Genomic DNA, 21,171 nt, shown 5'->3' on the forward strand with positions numbered 1-21,171 from the left:
ACAAGTTTATTTTCAATATTAATATTCACCCTATAACATAATTGAACAAATTATGAGTAAATAGTTATACACATTAAAACATTGCACTTCTCGCCGTTATTGATATAATAATTAAACAATAAATGTGTAGTATAACTATCCAGTATGCCTACACATGTATATCCTACACTAAAATAATGTTTGCATAATACATACTGTACTAAAATATTACATCCTACATAATGTTTGTAATTTAGTATTAAAACTAACTTTTTGAGAGAAAGATGTGAAAATCCGTGTATGTCACAATACGTGTCATGATATGTGTCACACGCAGTGGCTGTCCAGCGCAGCTGTATAGATAGATAGGTCATCTTTATTGCCTCCAAGTGATGAAGATAAATTGATATGAGATATTATGGTATTCTACAAATGTATGTAAACAACGGGTGAAATATTGCATGTACAGGCAGTTTTACATACAAGAAGCTTTATCTTTGTCCATAGGTTGTATTCAATAGCCATAGTGCTTTCTGTTGCCAAGCCGCCAAGTAAAAAGGACAGAAAGGTATCGTCATCATCGTTCCAGATACTACAAAAAGTTGTCACATCTAGTAAATGAATAATAGACTCAACAAGAATATTGTTGTTGAGTCTTTTTACAATACATAAATACATGTTTGATAATATTAAATGCAAATTTGCCGCTAAAACATTCATCAGATTGTATCCTGTAGGTGCTAAGACATACTAAATATGCTCAATCATAGAAGTGTTCAGGCCTTTCAGCTGTTAGTAGCCATAGTCCGTAGTACCCTAGGTGGTTGTATAAGAGAGTATCGTTTTAGGTTTTCTCTTGAATGTACCTCTGCATAAATTACGTTACTGCAACGTACACTTATTTGTTCTTTAACTTGACTCGCCCATGCTTGTTTGTTGGGGAATTGAGAAGAGGTGGTGTAGGTGTTTATATCATTTTTGAGTTCATACTTGTTTACTAGTGATGGCATGTGGTAAACGGGTGACATTTTACATTTATCATCTTTTCCTATAATTGTATCGAGTTCATACTGAACAAGTCTGGGCTGTAATAGTATTTTAAATGCAAAGTTAATGTCACTATTACATAGTCTTCCAAGGAATAAGAGAGCCTGTTGATAAATGTACGCCTGGAGAGAAATTAAGGCAAGACAATCTCTGGTGACGACGGAAGGAGTGCGTCTAGACAATTCTTGAATCTTTTTTACAAAACTAACGTTGAATAATTTCAAACATTTCGTATTCCTTTGGTGACAGTTTAAACCATAAACTACAAGCAAACAATCCACATGATAATATTACCCTTTCACATATACGAACAGCTGGGATAGGATTTAAAGCACCAAAAAATAGCCCATGATTACAATTCATATTGACTAACATTCTGAGTTTTTCACATATTAGATGGGTACGTTCTAAGGTTTTCTTTGATGTACTTAAAAGCAATCCAGCATAAGTTACATTTTCCTTTTTAGGAAGTACTTGTGAACCCATGTAGACACGTTGACAGACCGATTTGCGAATATTCTCAAACAGTAGAAATGCACTTTTACTGGCATTATATTTCAAATGCCATCTAGTAGCATAGGTGTATATATCATTCAGTAGACACTGCAGTCCGTCAAGGGAGCTGCTGAACAGCGTAGTATCGTCTGCTAATAGGATGCCGGGTGTATTACCCCATTGAAGACACAAGCCACGCCCTGAATCATCAAGTGAATAAAACAGGTCACTAATATACTGAGCAGCATTGAAAACGCACCAGCAATAAATCTTGAAATATTACAAAAACAACTTGAGCAATGACCGATTTTGATTAGAACAGACATAGACGGATTATTAAGAAAGACGACAAAGGAAACAGGAATACCACACAGTAATTACAATTACGTCATCAGTGTAAGGAAGACACATAGGGTTTAAATGAAAAGTCAATATCTGGAATGTCCGCCATTGACAGCAACACAGGCCATGCAACCTCTTCTCATTGATCGAATAAGTCTGCGAATAGTGTTCTGGGGCATTCCACTCTTGACGTAGTGTATCTTCAAGTTCTCTCAGGTTCTGTACTTGTGGACGACGTGAGAGGCGTTGACCCAGGTAATCCCATAGATATCAATTGGCGATAGATCGGGTGACAGGGCTGGCCATGGAAGCAGAGGCACATTATTGTTCGCTAGGTACTGTGTTGAAACACGTGCTGTGTGCGCTCTTGCATATCTTGCTGGAAGGTGTGCATATCCTGGTGCTAATGAAAGAATGGGATGATGTGATTTGCCAATATCTTATTCCTGTAGTTTAAGTCTGGCATTAAGTCTTCCACGACAAACATGGAGCTCTGTTTGATGGTAATGACTGATGCCGTCCCACACCATGACACTCTCTCCTCCCCCGTAAATGAAAACGGGACTCATCAGAGAACAGCACACCATGCCACTGCCGCAATCTCCAATGACGATGCCTTTTAGCCCAACGCAGACGTTCATTTCGACGTCGATCAGTGAGTATGGGTCCTACATATGGACGTCGATCACGTAGCCCTGCTGAGCGGAGACGTTGACGTACGGTGTCAGCACTGATCAATTCCGTCGGCCTTGTACGGTTGCTGCGCTCTTGGTAGCCGGAAGTGTACTATCACGAAGATGCCGACGAACAATATGGCGATCCTGACGTGGTGTAGTTACACGACGTTGACCCGGACGTGGTTGTTCTGGTGGTTCTTGTCTGCTGTGGCTGCTCAGTAGCCTGAGGACTGTTGAATGATGGTATTGAAACCGTTGTGCAACGACTCTACTTGACGTACCAACGTGAAGCATGCCCAAGGCACGTTCACGTTCCTCTACTGTTAATCTTGACATTTCTTGTGTCAGTACCCTTTACGTCTGCAGCAACAAGTGATGTCGTTTTTTAAAGTCTGTCTTTTATAGCCCTATTCTGCATGCTTCCCATGAAACAAAACACGTTTTCCATGATGTGCACGCAATTTGTTGCGTTTTGGCGATTTTAGGAATGTTTTTTGACGAGCTGTTCTTCTTCATGCTTCGTCCAGAACGTCGTACATTACTTATTCACTTATATATTTTCATATGATGTAAGCCCGGATAAAAATACATCCATTTTCATGGTGGTGCGTTTTCAATGCTGTTCGGTATATATCAACACGCTTCCTTAAATTCTCCATAGTTTTACCAAATACTAAGTTATTCAAGAGCTCATATAGGTTCTTTTCGAAATCGCTGGTAAACATCTTTCTTAAATCTGTGTTCAGTCTTACATAGGGCTCCATCCAAGGGCTTTGGTCAAAACTTTAGAACTCTGTGTATTTTCTTTATTTTCATGCCTAACGATAGATATAACTGGAGATTTCTGTAGTGAACTATATATGTTGTCTTCTTCATCAAATTTGGTACGAGTTTTTCTACATTAGCTAACCTAGTATTACCCATCAAGGAGTGTTGATATTCAGACACCCAATCTTTATTAACCATTAATCTTTCGGGAGCTAGCGGATAACTGTTATGGTCTTTGTGCAACTCTGTTGGATATACAAAGTCAACTTCTAGTATGTACCCTTTATTCGCATCGACCTCGTGAATGATATTCACATGGATATCATTCACATCAACCCACTCAAAACCACCCATAGGTAAAGGTTGACTCATAGCCCATCAATACACATTTTTGGCGTCGAGATATAATATATGCGTATCGGGTTTTCTCGGATCATATCCTTCCACTAATCTATTATTAGTCTTAGAATACCTGTTCGCCGTCACCAATATACCACCTCTTAATACTTTCTCAACAAACAAGTGTATATCATAATTGGTGAGTAATTTTAGTTCTAAACCGGTTCTCTTCAACGATGCATCCCACGATAGTCCGGGGCTGAAATAGTACCATGCCGGATCCAAGCCGCATTGTTTTAAACATGTCTTTCTAAATATCTCGAATATATCAGCGAGTAAGAGTACATCGGTTTTTCAAGTACAGATTTTGATAATCACCTATATTCTTACAACCTAATTTATCCCACACTGTCAGAGCGTGTCCATAATCGGCATCGGTTATTTTAGATTCGATAGATAGGTTACGAAAGAATGATTCAAGGGGTGATAATTTAGTTTCGTTGAATTTAGACCAATCATCCATATATTCGTAAGGATATACACCTTTTCTCAGCAACAAATGTCGTGTTATCTGATCAGTATATTGATTTGTTATAGCAAAGTCATCGGGATTGTTTCACATTAGCTAACTTGTCCAAGGAAGATAAGAGAAACTGTATGAAGTCTATGAATCCAAGTCCATTACTTTGTTTTGTTCTGGCTTTCCCATCCTTGTCCGTATAATGTATAGTTTTAGTCAACGAGAATGATATGTATTTTTCCATATTATTAGGAATGCACGTTAAGCCACCGCCGGTCTTTATGAGATAGCTTGCATAATGAGATGAGAATCATATCCTCTAAGGTTGTGAAACAACGGGGATGGGTATTGTTTGAGAATTTATTTTTAGTTTCAAGTTACACTAGTTATGCGCAGCTCCCTGATAATTACCCGTGACGTGGCAATGATCTCTTACGGAATCACAATTCAGGGGTTTATTACAAACATGACAACTCGTTGAATTCTTACAGGCCCTCCAATCATCCCTCGTCATACACATGGGTTTCTTACGCGATAAATGTTCCCTGATTTTTCTCTCTTCGTTTTTGTAGATATTCTAGGAACTTTCTCTCTGCATGAGGACCTCTGTAAATCACGGGTGGGTTTGTTTTCCCATCACACCTTACAACTAAAAATCCAAACCCACAAGGAATATGTTCTTGGGTTTTAAATTTATAACTACATTCAGTACTGTGTTACATATTTTCTATCGGTTTGATAAGTGCTTCGAAGTCAGCATAAATTATGTAAGGTACTGGCATTTGATTACAATAATGTTCAAATTTTAATATAATTTTCCCCTCTTTAGGCATATCAAACCTGATAGCAGTCTTCTTTATGCGCTTCTAATAGATCTTGTCTGCTGTACCCATGCAGGCATCTTTCGCAGACATATTTCTTTCCATCTATAATCTTTGATCGAATAATAGCCTGCTTGAACTCTTTATCCATGTATAAAATATTTACCCTCTTTTTCGATCAGAAATGAATTGATTCTGGGAATATGTTCTTGAGCAGAGCTTATTCTGTGTACAAAAATTCGTTTAGAAGAATGTCCGAAAACATTCATAGCTAAATTACTTTGCTTTTCCACCTTATCAATTTGTGAGATTGGTGTAGGTTCGTCTATACCATCAAGGTTGAGTCCATCGTTTTGGGGATAGCTAGAAGGTCTATTTGCAATTTTAGAATCTGCAGGAAACAATGCAGATGTTATCATAATTCTGAAACAGTCATCGCCTTTATTCTTTATATTAATTATGTCTTTTTTTCTTTTTATAATACAAGGGTAAATATAGATAAGATCCACCTTTGAAAGGCATATAATTTGCTATATCTAGATATGAACTATCGATTCTATCCACATCCAAACCCGAACCTCTATTAGTCCAGCATTCTAAAGTTTCTTGTATCCTCTGAATTGATGCATCTAATGATGCCCTTATAGTATCAGATTCGGTTGTAATTTCTTGATTGCTCCGGGAATCAGTTTCGGTATATCGGCGTCATTTTTACTCAATGGCATTTTAACCGTTAGCTGGTATTTTATACCATTTAAATCATCTAACTCCTTGATAATTTTGCTCGATACGATGGACTTAACATCATTAACATCCATGTTGGAATTAATATCCATCTTCCAACCTCTTAGGTATTTACCAACGCCGGCTGTGGGTACAAATCTTAACTCAACGTATTGATTTTTATCAACATCAACTGATTGATTATTATCAACAACAGCGGGTTTATTATTAACAAATAAAGCGATCAATTCAGCTTTTCTCATTCGAGAATAACCTCTCAGCCCACTTTTTTTCACGTCAGCTTTGAGTTCTCTAACAGTCTGGGGTTTGTTGTATTCCAAACCGAGTAAATCAATCTCTTCAGCTTTTCTCATTCGAGAATGACCATGTAGACCACGTTGATTTGCCAAAGCCTTCAACTCTCTGACAAAAACCATAGTGATGTATACCTAAATGTGAACTTATCTCTAAATGGTTTAAATTCTACTCAATCTATTTCTCTCATTGCGATAAACCTTTTTCCTCTCATACATAATTTGAAACCGTTTCTTGTCAGCACCGTGACCCTAACATAAACAGTAACTACCTTTGACCCAAATCCCACATACAGAACACATATAATTAACATATCCTTTTTTAATTGCAATGGCATGTATCCGACATTTTTGTGATTGGCCCATGTGTATGAATTTACAACCCTCTCCATTGTGATAAATATACACTTCTAGTATCATTTGTCTAAATGTGTGTCATCAGCCGATTCTCTGCCCGACATAGATGATACGTAATAGATCATAGCTTATGTGTAATTGTGTAGCTGGAAATTGCAACTACCGACAACCCAAACATTATAAATACTATCTTGCTGTCTTTCTGAGCCTCTGACGTTGTATAAAACTGACTTATTGATGGCCTTGGTATTGGGTCTTTCCATAAACAAGGAAGTACTCATGCATGGTAGATTCAACATCCTTAAACGTTTGAATTGAATGTCCTTGTTGAGGAAGTTCATCATTGATAAAATCTTATCCCTCCATTCTGTGTCTGGCCCATTGTGACTGTTTCGAGTTGTTCTAATGCTTTAGTATATCGTTTACGCTCCTCTTCAATTTCTTTAGCGTTTGATTCCCTCATACTAGAAAACAAAATATTACTCCCCGAAAAAGCTAGGGCATTAACAATAGCTCCACGGACCATCATCGCAATTGATGCCATTTTGTGTTCAATAATATAAAATATTCAAGTTTAATAACTTCATTATGTCTTCTGGGATAAGCCCTTGTTTGATTAGCATATCTTTTGTAGCCATTGCTAGGCCTACAACTGGAACCATCATACCGAAATCGTAACCACTAAAATCTAGCTTGGGTGGTGTGGCTTTAGTAATCATTTTAGCTATACGGGCATAGCCAATGGCCAAGCCGCTGACCAAGGCTGCATGATACGTTGCGTTTAACAACATTTTACCGTCTGTAACTGGAGTAGTCATTATAACATTATATGGGGGCTAACCTCTAATTGACCTTGTTGTTGTGTAATCAGGGGTGACGTTTTCTTTTCTCCAGTCTTATAAAACAACCATACCACCACTATAGCAACAACACCTAGTGCATAGGGAGCCGAAGTTTTAATCGGAGGACTATGTTCAATATTTAAATTATTCATTAGTTTTCTAGCCTTCCTCGCTAACGCACCCTTTTTAACAGCGGCGATTTTCAAAGGATTCTTTGTCACTCTGGCTTGTCGCTGGTATATCCTGATTCACTTGTGGTACAATCTGTTGTGATTGTGGTCACCGGCGCTAAGAACATTCCGTATCTATGATAAAACTAACAGCTTACTGCGCTTATAGCATGTTCGATGAATGGGTCTTTCTCGAGAGATTTGCATAAATACGGGCGATGTTCGGGCGGGATAGGAAAAAACGTACTAGCTACGACTGTGTATAGTTGTAACATAGCCGACCCTATTGTTTTAGTCATGGTAGCTCCAGGTCTAGACTCGTAACGCGCGTACAGTTTTTTAATTTCTTCATCGGTCATGTTATCAATTTTTTCAATGGTATAATTTTCCCCAAAATATTGGGAACATTTTCCACCGGCTACCAAAGCCGTGAGTCTTTCTCTATGTTTATCTAAAGATTTATCTTCATGTTCTTCTGCATGTTGATCTGGTTCTTTGAGCATATGTTCGATGAGTTCGTCGCATTCCATAATGTAATACCTAAGGAGATATTATAGTCTAACATAATAAAATATGGCATATGCAATGCAGCCCCTAATAATAAACTGTTGTGAAAGAATGAGGATTTCAAGCCACATTATTACATAATAACTGCTAATGTTCAATTTTTCGTATATTTGCTATCTTTTTGCTATATTTTTGCAATTTTTGCTATATTTTTGCTTAGCAGTTGCTATTTTTGCTATATTTTTGCTTAGCAGTTGCTACATTTGCTATATTTTTGCTTAGCAGTTGCTATTTTTGCTATATTTTTGCTTAGCAGTTGCTATTTTTGCTATATTTTTGCTTCGCAGTTGCTACATTTGCTATATTTTTGCTATAATTTTGCTTAGCAGTTGCTATTTTTGCCATATTTTTGCTATGATTTTGCTTTGCAGTTGCTATTTTTGCTATATTTTTGCTATTTTTGCTAAGCAATTGCATAAGAAGCTGGTTGATCGTTTTTTAATACGAGTTTACAATGCTTCGTTGAAGTTAACAGTTTTCTGACTTTATCTCGTTCGGACTTGGTATAAATAACATCAATTTAATGTAGACATTCCTCAAATGAATCTCAGTCTTTGCAATGAAACAGGGCTACCCATTTGGTCTGCTCTCTCAGATCTTTCAGGACAGAGTTGTATTTTTGAGTAAGTGCCCAAACGCTATGCTGAGTATGTCGACCGGACAATGCTAAATATGAAAGCATAGCTTTCCTTTTGGTAAGTTCTTTACTCGCACTGCAATCGTCTATTATGAAAAGGGTTGATTCTCCTTTGTATTTTTCGTGACATACTCGTCAACAGTCTTGTAAACGATCGCCCGGATCAACTTTGTACACCCCGGGATCATTCATTACCCAATCTCTCGATAGGTATGTATTATTAACGTTTAAAGTCGGGCACAGAATAATAATATGGATGAAAACATCTCGATAATGACTTTGTAAAATATCTAGAATAAAAGCTGTTTTTCCGCAACCAGTTTGCCCGCAGATAATAGCGCAGTGCGGTTCTTTAGGTAACAGATTATTAATAGATTGCTTGCACGAATCATCCATTCTATATATTAAGTTGTGCGTCCCTTATCACGTACAAATATATGTTTAGTTTACCAGACGCTTCCTAGAGCTGCATAGTAATACCCTCGCTGGCATTTTCTATTCTCAACCCACTGCCGTGTAGTTAGTCATCGTCAGTTGTTCATATGTCAAGCCACAGCGCATACTTCGTGGTAAGGAATTCAGCCATCGTTACATCCCCGAGAGACAGATCTTTCGCCACCACGTTAACTTGCGGGCTTCGTTTTATAGAAGGGAGGTTTTTAATCTCATCCCACTGTTGATATGCTTGCATGCCTTGACTATATAGTTGATTAGGCACGCCCTCGATAGTCAATTCTACTTTTGTTATCTTGGGATTGTAGAACGCCTCTGTATCTCTTGCAAATGCTTCAGAGGGGTCCTCGAACAACATTAAAATACCCTTCAACGATCTAGCGGGAACGTTTATATTGATATTCCACGTCGTATCTCTTTTGTTCCTGGTGATCTTTCGGTGTCGAAGCACGCGATCGTATAAAATGGCTAAACTTCCAGTATACTGGTTACGAATTTGTCTTGCTAATTCAGGATCTGTTATCATATCATACTCCAATGAGATATTTTCAATAGAATAGCTACTAGGATCTTCAGTAGCTTTGATTACTCTGCTGTAGTCATTAAAAGTGAGTTCATATTCTAACCTATCGCCTAGGGATGCTTGATAAAAGGGCATGTGACTATCTAGTAATTCAAAGTCTAGCAGAATATAGAATCGGTTACCTAATGCATCAGGAACGGCCTTATCTTCTACGACAGTATTATCACCACTATCAGCTCCCACAAGCAGTCTCAATGTGTTCTGATTACAAATACCTTGGTATTGTAAGTTTTCTCGTTCTTTAGCCGTTCTCCAGAGATCCATGTAACAGAAATATACATCGCTGTCATCAATACTCAAAACTTCATTACCGCTAATTTTAATCGCGATTTTCTTAACAATCTTACGATCTATGTTGTGAATGAGCTCTCTGCTAGCGTCGGCGGAATTCAAACTAATTGTAAATGATAGTCATGCACTTCCCGGAACTAACACATCGTGTGCGCCGAGATTAGGAAAGCGAACCAGAAGCGTTGGATTCGATGGTACCCGGGTTATTAGTTATAGTGACAGACTGGCGAATTGCTTTGACCCCTAATGGATCCCGAAGTCTATGTTGTGGGTTTAACTTGCGTCCGTATTGCGAAGACATTGTTAAATTGAAATTATGTAACCTTATGTTTAATATAAAAATGGATGATTTTAATCTAGACGACTTTGATAACCCTAGTACCAGCTTTGGTGGCATGAATCTTAACGATGAACTTTTGCAATCAACCATTAATGATTATTACAATGCCTTAAAAGATGATAAAAAATATGTTAGCCCAATTGGTCGTGAATATTCAAAGTTTACGATAGATGGTAAAGGAATATTGCGACTGAGTGGCTCTCCGGATATTGATCTTATGCATTCTTGTACTCATAAGCCCCTAGCCTAGTCTACGATAGCCAATAAACACGGCATCAATATTGTTTGTAATGAAATATGGTTTTGTACACTACTCACAAGAAAAATATATCTGAGAAGACTACTCAGGTTCTTCGGACTGTGTGTGCTGAACTCGGTAACATAGATAATTTGGAAGAAAGCTTGAAGCTGGCCTCGGACGGACTCGGAGAAATCTTGGATACATACTACAATAATTACCCGGCCAGTGTACCATCCTCGGAGTTCAGTATTAGGGAATTACGAGGCCTTGACAAGGCAATGCAAACAATGCGGGGAGAACTCATCAATAATATAGCCAAGCTATCCGAACTCAACAATCATATAGCTTATAAGAAAACAAAACTTGATCAGGCGGGTGATGAATTCAGTAGACGCCGCGTTGCTGAAAGATTGCGTAACTTTGAAGACAAAGATCAACCCGCCTCGAAGCTGCTTCCAGTAATAGAAAGGCACTTCATTCACAAATCACTCAAATTCGAGAAACTATCGATTAAGTCCTCAACGATACTACACTGTCCGATAAGATTAAAACATTGTTCAGAGAAAAGGGGATAACGATTGCCAGTATTTTAACCACGTTAACCGGTGGCAGCGGACCACCCACACCACCTACTGATAAGGATGGTGTAAAAGAGTGGATAAAAAAGCATTTAAAAGCATTAGGAGAAGCACTGGGAAAGCTCGCTGGGAAAGCCGCATCTGCACTTCTCAGTATAACAGGGAGTATAATTTCCTGGCTCTTGAATTTATTAGCTAAGACTACCACTTGGCTTAGTCAAAACTTGGGGGCACTGATCGTAGCAATTGCAGGGCTGTTGTATGTATCCGCTAAAGACTATTTAACCAAATAAGAACTATTTATCCAAACAATGAGTAAAACAGCAGCAACTCCACCTACTATAAGCGCTGTTTTTTCATCGATATGTTGTTGATTTTTAGCTGCAATATGCGGTGGCACTTGTGGTTGTGCGTCAGTAGATGGTTGTGAAACATGTGGTGACTGTGGCTTGACTATTCCCGTTTCGCCTGTGTTTGTTTGCGTTATTAATTCAGTATTAATATCTGAATTTATACCTGTTTTTTGCTGATCGGAAGCAATAACAATTTTATTATTATAACCGATCACTTGACCAATCTTAAGTTCCATATTACTCGGAGACATGTATAGTCCCGGTGCATAAACGTAGTCCACTTTGGATTGAGCGTACTGTAATAAATCTTGATAACGCTTTATAGAAGATGGTATGTCAACTGGTGAATTCATAGCATCCTCCACGTTTGCGGCAAACTGTTTTTGTGCATCGAGTGTGGTCCCAGAACCGATTATTCCTGTTCGTGTTTGTGATTGTGCACCAAGAATTGCCCATACATAAGTTCTTATTGATTCATTGTTCTTACAACTCCTTGGTTAGTAAATTTATTTTCTGTTTTATCATCAAGAAATTAATTCCAAGCGTTTGCGGTATCGTTCAGTTGTACAAGTTTTGTAACAACATAAATCAAACCACTCTTAAAACTCATAATATCTCTCCTCTCCAATCGTTACTCGAAAGTTCCCAGCCGTGATACCAATTATGCGTTTTTAAATAAAGATCATATATTCTTACATAAAGTTTGTTTGTCTGTAACAACCTAAATGGATTTAATGGTTTTTGGTGAATTTCTTCAACTAAATTATCTCTTTCTTCTTTAACAGTTATTTGTCCATTGTATGGAACACCTAGACCATGGTTAAGTCCTTAAATACGTCAATCTTTACTAGTAGAAATACCAAATACCTGACAAATACGCTCATACGCAAACCTATTGTATGGATTATTTGTGGAATTCCATGCTCAATCCTGCGGTAATGGGGCATTAATTTCTTTGAGTATCTGATAGTACACGTGAAATAAGAAAACAGACTTATTTAGTTTAAAGCCGGCGGCATAAAGAGATACACCACATCCTTTGTGGCACACCATATGGCAAAGTTTAACTGATTCTGCCAAAATTGCATCGGATTGTGGAACCAATCTTGCACCATTTTATCACTAGTTGCCGTGACCCTGTATTTTTCAAAGATATCAGGGAATTCAACAACAAAATTAGCACCAGGGGCACTTACTAAAATCAACTGATTAGTAATGTAAGTTGATTTCCTATTTAAGTTATGATATAGTATCATTGTATATCTAATATGTATGTCACACTCCCTGGAATAACAAATGGTCAGTCTATTCAACTGCTTCATACTATCGGTAACTCGGATGGACAACTTGAGGTCGCTCTATGCGATGTGACGTATTACCTGCAGTGGACCAATATAAATGCGGTGAGAGGTAATAATCAGGTACTAGTTGGAATAGAGGGTGACATTTACATTATACCTGATGGGTATTACAGTGTATGCTCACTCAATGATGAATTTTTTAAGCCTTTGGGAGCTAGTTTCACACAAAATGAGTCGAATGGAATACTGATTTTAAACTCTGGAGAAAAGAGTTTAATGCTTGCCCCGAACGTAGCAGATACACTTAATAATGACAATAATAAATCCCAACAAAACATGGAATGGAACTAAATTGCCGGATTTAGTTCCCTATAAACAGTTGTGCATCCATCTTGATCAAATCAGTACAACGGATAATATTCAACTAGAAAGTAGAGGTATAGCTGTAGAACGGAGTCTTTCTCAACATTACAATATAAAAAATTAAAGCGTGGTATTATTTCAGATCTCAAAATTTCTGTATTAGATTTAAAACATCAACCTGTACATATAGGATACTTGAGTGTAACACTCCATATTATAAATAATGGTTGATTCATTAGGCCCTGGAACGCATAACCTTAGACAATGTAATACAATTGCACTTTCTGATCTCGGAGACACAGAAGGATTCGGTTAACCCGGTATCGATGGCAAGTTATACGCTTTACACTTACAAGATAATGTATACAAGCGGAAAGAAGTTGCATTCCCAGTTAATCTAGGAGATTTAAGCGATGTCGATGTAAGAAGACTCAATAAAAACACTTCATACAATCTTACTCACAACGATGATAATAAATGGACTATGATCGAAGCAAAAATCCAGTGGCTACTGAATATCGTCATTACCCCACCATATGTGATGACGGGTAAGGTATTTAACTAAGATAATAAATAGTTGGATCGTACTCAGGGCTTATATCCCATCAAAACGAAAAAGTGTGTTAGTCTCTCCCCTGCCAGAAAACCCAGGTCATGTTATTTAGTCGTCTGGCATAAAAAAATGTTAGTTTAAATTTGGTTACTGAATTCAGTGATATTAAAGATATCTTGAATGCAATACCTGATCTTTCTATGCTTATTATTGAAGCCTCGTTTGGAGATGCACCGGTAGATGCCTTTGAAATATTACCAGGTCTATTGATTAAATGGCTTAAGAAACACCAACATCAACATTGCAGTATTATTTATATGGAACATCCCGCGTTGCAACCCTTGAGGGGGTCCAAATTATTAAAGGTGACAGCATTTCTCTTACTAAGATATTCATGTCGTATAATATACATTTAATAAGGTTGAAGTATACTTTCAAAAAATTGAAGCAAGACCAATTAAAGACTATTATATGATATAATAATATACACTATGAGTTTACATCGGGCGCTCGATGAAGAATCTGAAAAGAAATTGGATACTGTTGATGGATTTCGATTACATCAAATAAGCGACATAAAACAACGAAAAGAGAAGGAGAGGGAGATGAGACTTGGATTGTATAAAGAATATCGCAGAGCCGTGAATGCTCTCGAAGGAGTTGACACTGCGCTTGTAACAGCTGGCATGGGCCTCGGTGTAGCCGGTGTTGGTTTAAAATCAACTATAATCGCCGCGCTTATTGTACTTGGCATCGAAATGGTGGCTGGAGTCTCAGGACTGGCAGGAATAGCGATAAAATTTATTTCTCGTAAGTTGCAAAAGAAAACATTAAAACATGCTAATATTCGGATACTCGCCGAAGCAAAGTTGAACAGCATTGAGGATCATATTTCAACAGCAATGGCTGATTGTAAGATATCCAAGGAGGACTTTCATTTAGTTTTGTCAGAACTCACCAAATACAACGTAATGAAGCAGGATATTAGCGAAGACGAGAAAAAAAAGTTCATAGAACAGGGGAGACAACAAGTGCGTCATTTATTCCGTGCCAAAACCAAAGAACTTGTTGGAGATTAAAAATAGATTGCTTACTATCATTAGATCACATTTAAACGAATGCTTACATAAGTATATAATAATGGAAAATTACAAACCAACAAAGGAAGAACTCGAAAAAGCTATCGAAGCATTTATGCTCAGGGACAAAATTACCACAAGGTATATATTATATCAGTGATATAAACCAACCAAATACGGTCATCAATTGTTTCTTTCCAATTACCAAGAAGAGTATATAGTCTGGTCTTCTAGTAAAATGAACGAAGAACTTAGTAAAAATGTTGAATATCACTTTGTTCAAAATAATGGTATACGTATGAATAAAAATAAGAGAAATTTTCATTAAAATTTAGTTTAATGTTCAATCGCATCAGCGTTTTGACATAAAAAATTCCCCCAGTAGTGGTGGTATAGGTATTTATATCTGGCTCCAGTGGAAGTGGTCCAGAACCATCATTACCTATACTACTGCAGCTATTGTTGCCGATGCTATTTTGTACGATGTGTTTCTGTTTCATTTATTTAACGGTGAGTACTATACAGCACATCCTTGTTTGTTGCATAATTCTACTTCAAAGAACAGCTGTTCGTTGCTTGTCAACTGTTTGTCCATTTACATCCAAAGTGTGGTATCGTGAATAACTCGTTTGATCTCTTTAACATATTCTGGATCATGATGTATATTTATTATCCAAAATGTTTTGATTTAGGGTTATTGATATGTAAAAAATGTTATATTCTGAATAATATTTTCTCAGTAAAGTACAGATTCTCGTACTTTTGGGGGTCGAGTCCCGTCCGGGATTCGAACCCACACAAATCATATTTTGTGTGCAGGCGATTAGGTGCCTCATTCTGGAAGTGTGGGTTCGAATCCTGGACGGGACTCAACCCCCAAAAGTACGAGAATCGGTACTTCACTAAGAAAGTGTTATCCAAAATATAACATTTGTTACATTTGACCACTTTCTAAATGGCAATGTGTGGGTTATTGACATGTTTGTAATTGAAGGGGTCCTTGGCTGGGTGGTGCAGCTGTTGAACTTCGGAAGTGAGCAACATTGCTCATAAGAGGTTAAGGTTGTCTCCATTGTTGCCTCGAGGTGTCCGCGCTGGGTCCAGGTGTAAACAAGATTTGGTTCCATGCGATAAAGGTTCTGGCGGAACTTTTACTACCAACATCTGTTCCCTTGGAGGTGCATATCCCGTCAAATGTTGATTCCTATCACAATGGAATGTGTTCCATCAAAAAGGAACTTTCACACTTATTTTGTGATGGGGACTATGATGGAGCTTGGTTATTTAGTTGTTTTGTGTTGGGTTTTTTTCTTCAGTGGGGAGAGAAAGAATACATCGAGTTAAAGCATGGAACGGTCGGAACAAATGCTTTAAGTGTGAACAATCATAACAACAATCGTCATAAACCTGTAGTACAAAAAGGGTAAAAAACCTGTACATGTCAGCACTTGAGTAATGGTGATAAGACCTTTGAGTAGGCGTAGAAACCACTGATTTCAAACACGTGCCTTTCCCGGAAGTATGAAAAAAAAGGTAAGAAAAGATAACTCTTATTGACTTAGATAGAAAGTGAAGCGTCCGTAAAATATTGCCTCGTAGTTGGCAAGACACTCCCCTTCTGATTTCGCATGGAAATCACACAATTGAAATGTCGCTGTAAATGTCACATATCTTGCAGACACAAGTGGAATTAAAACAAGCAAACAATGTTCACAACTGGACGGTTGTAAGTCACACACTTATCGTTCTTGTACACACGAATCGCAGCTTTGCGGACAAGGTTATCTTGTCCAGGAAACACTGATTCCACAACACCAAGAGGCCACTCATTCCTTGCACAATTGTCTTTCACAAGAACAACATCCCCTTCTTGCAGGTTAGGCTGGGGAATCTTCCATTTCGACCTGGTTTGAAGACTCTGCAAGTAGTCAAGTCTCCATCTTCGCCAAAACTCTTCTGCAAGTTTCTGGACATACATCCACTGAGATTTGCATATATTTTTGACATCTAGAGACAGATCAAAATTTGGGGTGTGTGCCATTTTTTGAGTCAATAACATTGCAGGTGATAAGATCATCGACTGATCAGGGTCAGTCGAGATGGATGTAATAGGTCGAGCATTGATGATTGCCGTCACTTCAGCCATAAGGGTCGAGAGTACTTCATGGGTCAACCATTTTGTGTTCAGGAGCATAGCATCAAGTATTCTCCGAGAAGTCCCAATCATTCGCTCCCATACACCTCCCATGTGAGATGAGTGAGGGGTGTTGAACAACCAAACCACAACATTGTTGTACAGGAAGTCTTGTACAGGCCCATCTTCTACATTAACAGCAGTGACATTAAGGGATTCAATAGCACCAATGAAATTTGTTCCCCTATCAGAACGGAATTGCTTGACTTCCCCTCTTAAGGCAATAAACCTTCTGAGACAGTTTATGAATGAGGAGCTTGTCATTTCTTCAACGAGTTCAATGTGTACTGCACGTATCATTAGGCAGGTAAACAATATTGCCCATCGTTTGCTGTTTACACTACCACCTCTTGTACGACGAGTCACAATTTCCCATGGTCCGAAAGCGTCAACACCGACATAAGTGAATGGTGGGCATTCTTTTTGCCCCAATAATCCAGTAACCTGCCGATTTCAGAGCACCTTCCGTCAGATGTCTTCCTTGCTGTCTTACCCTGACATGGTAGTGGTGTACAAGAAGTTTTGCAACATGGTTTCCCTTGGGAATGATAATGGGATTATTCTCACAAGCCGTAAGTTTGCTGTTCTTCAGTCTTCCTCCTACCCTAAGAACGCCTTGTCCATCTAAAGCAGGTGAGAGGGACAAGATTGAGCTTTTCCTCAGAAGTGGCTTCTGGTTTTGCAGACACATGATCTCCTCAGAGTAAGCTTCCCTTTGGACTGCTTTGACAATGAAGACCTCTGCATCCTTAAATCCTTCTACATTTCTGAAGTCTTTACACTGGTGCCAACCAACACATGAACTGTTAGTTTTGGTGAAGGATCTTGCAATATGTTTCAGATGTGAGATTGTCTTTACAAGTCTTTTCCAACTAGAAAATCTCGTAAAGCGATCAGTGCCCAGTTGTTGCGGCACAGCTGTAGAGACTGAGGTTTTAGTCGACTTGAGTTCGGCTCTAACCTCTTTATCATTGTCTGGGTCGACAAGCGAGAAAAGTTGTGAGTCACACATATCAGATGTATCACTTTTGCTCAGGACATCAGGTCCTCTTAACCAAAGGCTATCACTGTAGCACAATGATGTCACAGACCTCGTTGCTTGATCAGCTGGATTTATGTTCGATGGCACATAGTTCCACTGTTTTGGTTGTGAAGATTGGCGAATTCTGTCAATCCTGTTTGCGACATACACATGGAATCTTCGTTTCTCATTGCATATATAACCCAATACGACGCGGCTGTCTGTGAAAATATGCAGGCATTCTGCCTGAATGTCAAGCTGCTGGAGTAGGACGTCTGCCATCTCTGCAGATAGAACAGCAGCACACAACTCTAACCGAGGTATGGTATGTTCATGACGTGGGGCTACTCTGGACTTGCCCAGCAAGAAACTCTAGTACTGGTGCCATTGACGTCGTACATTTTGAGGTAAGCAACAGCACCTATTGCTTCCTTCGAAGCATCAGAGAATATATGAATCTCTTTGGTAAGGGAATCAGACATTGAGATTTTTTAATAAGGTCTTGGGATGACAACATTTTCAAGATTCTTGAGGGAGTCACACCAGTTCTGCCACTGAGATAAGTAAGAAGAGGGAAAGGGGTCATCCCAACCAGAGGTTGTTGACATTAGTTCCCTAAGCAACAGTTTTCCTTTGATGACAACTGGTGCTGCAAAGCCCAGAGGGTCGTAGAGGCTGTTTATGGTAGACAATACCCCGCGCCTGGTGAAGGGCTTCCTCTCGGCACATACTTGGAAGGTGAAAGTGTCTTTGTCAATATCCCAGGATAGGCCAAGGCTTCTTTGAGGTGGAGGAGTGTTTGTGTTGAAGTCCAAGTCCTTGATGTCCTTGGCGAGGTCCTCTGCATCAAACGCAGCTAGCACAGTTCGACTGTTGGAGGCTATCTTGTGTAGTCTTATGTTACCCCCATGTTGGAGCGCACTCTGGGTTCTCTGAATCAGATCGATGGCTTTTTCCTCTGTGGGGACGGACAGCAGTCCGTCATCAACATAAAAGTCATTCTCCACGAACCGTTTCACATCAACGTCAGCATTTTCCACTGATCGTCTGAGACCATAGATAGCGACTGCAGGAGAGGGTGAATTCCCAAACACATGAGCAGTCATTCTGTACTCAATCAAGTCTTGGCTGGGATCATTATTTCTGTACCAGAAGAATCTGAGGTAGTCACGATGAGATGGCTTCACCTTGAAGCAGTAAAACATTTGCTCCACATCTGCCGTCACTGCAAAGGATTCTGTTCGGAACCTGAGAAGGATTCCCAACAGATTGTTTGCGAGGTCAGGACCAGTCATTAGGACACTGTTCAGAGAGACGCCATTGTACTTCACAGATGAATAATACACCCCTGATTTGTCCTGGTTTCTTGGCATTGTAAACACCAAACAAGGGGAAGTACCAACACTCTTGATCCTTTTCCAATGGGTGGGCTATTTCTGCATGTCCCTTGTCTATGACTTTCGCCATGAATGTTGTCATATGTTCTCGCTTTGTGGAATCTTTGCACATGCTGGAGTCCAATAGATTTGCTCGATGTATGGCATGGAATTTGTTGCATGGCAGCCTGGCACGATCTTGTCGAAATGGTAGTGGAGCAGTCCAACAGCCATCACTATCCTTTGAGAATTCGGCATCCATAATCCTCAGGAATTGCTTGTCTTCAATAGACAAAGTTTGCGTTTCGTCAAGTCTTGTTCTCTGAAAGACACTCTCCCCAAAGTCATTTCTCTCTTTGACTTCAAAATTATTAGGACAGGGCTCCATGATTGTTGTTCGACCATCCCTGAGCATGTGAGTCTTGTTAACTGTTACCACATCCGGTTTGTGTACCTGCCCGAGACAGACTTCCCCAATTATTGCCCAGCCAAGGTGCAACTTCTGGGCATACGGTGCATCAGGCAGTCCAATGCGCTGATCAAGTACATGATGAGCTGCAAGCAGGTCACGTCCTATGAGTAACAGAATGTCTGCACCTGAATCAATAGTTGGGATGTACACAGCAATGTCCCTTAAGTGAGGATGATGAATAGCTGTTTCTGGAGTAGGGATCTCCTCTCGCACATTTGGAATCTCATTACACTCTATCAAGGTAGGTAAATGTAATGACGAGGACCCGTCTAAGGCTTGAATGACATATCCTGATGCTCGTCGGCCAGACATTGTCACACAACCAGCACAAGATGAGAGTGTGTATTCAACTTCATCTCCATCTTCATGAAAATTATCAAAGAACTCACTTTTCGCAAGTGACCGGTTGCTCTGATCATCGATAACAGCATATGAGAATAAGTACTGTTCTGGACATCCTTTTGGAAATACCTTGACTAGCAGAGTCTTGGCACATGACTTGCCGCCAACCAAATTATCACATATAGCTGACATCGTTATTGGCTTCTCTTTATGATGTGACGCCGACAGAGCGGTAACGTTTCTCTCCCCTTCATGCTTCCTCAGCGAAATCATGCTGTCTGCAACTTTAGCGGAGGTTTCTCCCTCATTGTTACTGTGCATGGCGGTAGCATGCTGAACACTTCCACAAAAGAAACACTGAATGCTACACTTGCATTCACGCGCTGTGTGCTGAGTAGATTCAGAGACAGACGTCGGAACCCCTTACAATAATTAAGAGTATGTCCCTCCGATTTATCGTGGTAGTCTAACTCGTTCCGTAACATTGTCTTTCTCTCCGATGTCAGTTTTCTTTGACAACAGTTTGAAGTTTGGGTTGATATTCAAGGGATGAAATTTCATTGTGGAATTTGGCGCTGACTGTGAGTCATAAAGAAAGCTTGGATCATTTCGTATTCTAGCCCGTGTGCTTATGAATTCTGAGAACACAGAAAAGGGAGGATAAGCAACATGATACCGTTCCTTGTAGTTGACTGCTTCATTTGTCCATTTCTCTTGAAGAGCGTAGGGAAGCCTGTTCACAATCGGAGTCACGCCCGTTGAAGAGTCATAGTATGCCAGAAGGGCTGTGTACCTCTGATTGTCCTTCACAGACTCAATTTCGGACACAATGTCTGGAGTTTATCATGATCTTTGTTGGAAAGTTTAGGAAATTAGACAATTTTTTCTTGAGTGCAGACTCCACAAGCTCGGGACTGGCATATCTGTCTCCCAGTCGTTCCCAGATCTTCTGAAGGCAACGAAGTGAATTATGAGCATTAGCAGCACCGATTCTAGCGGCTTGTCTGCTGGACTCCGGGCCAAGCCACCTGAC

The 21,171-nt window shown here is 39.3% G+C and overlaps 1 protein-coding gene across 1 annotated transcript; it reads right to left on the bottom strand.

The window, feature by feature from the left end:
- Window positions 1–18,439: 18,439 nt before the first annotated feature.
- On the bottom strand, window positions 18,440–19,153 carry LOC139469142 (uncharacterized). The gene has a single exon (XM_071251278.1). The coding sequence runs from the start codon at window positions 19,151–19,153 to the stop codon at window positions 18,440–18,442; it is 714 nt and encodes a 237-aa protein (XP_071107379.1).
- Window positions 19,154–21,171: the final 2,018 nt, after the last annotated feature.

The sequence above is a fragment of the Haliotis cracherodii genome, unplaced genomic scaffold (assembly GCF_022045235.1).
Source record: "Haliotis cracherodii isolate W230 unplaced genomic scaffold, xgHalCrac1.p SCAF_2, whole genome shotgun sequence".
Classification (NCBI taxonomy): domain Eukaryota; kingdom Metazoa; phylum Mollusca; class Gastropoda; order Lepetellida; family Haliotidae; genus Haliotis; species Haliotis cracherodii.

Excerpts from the sequence above, each read along its gene's own strand:
- LOC139469142 (XM_071251278.1), bottom strand. The coding sequence starts at position 19,153 with ATGTTTTACTGCTTCAAGGTGAAGCCATCTCATCGTGACTACCTCAGA.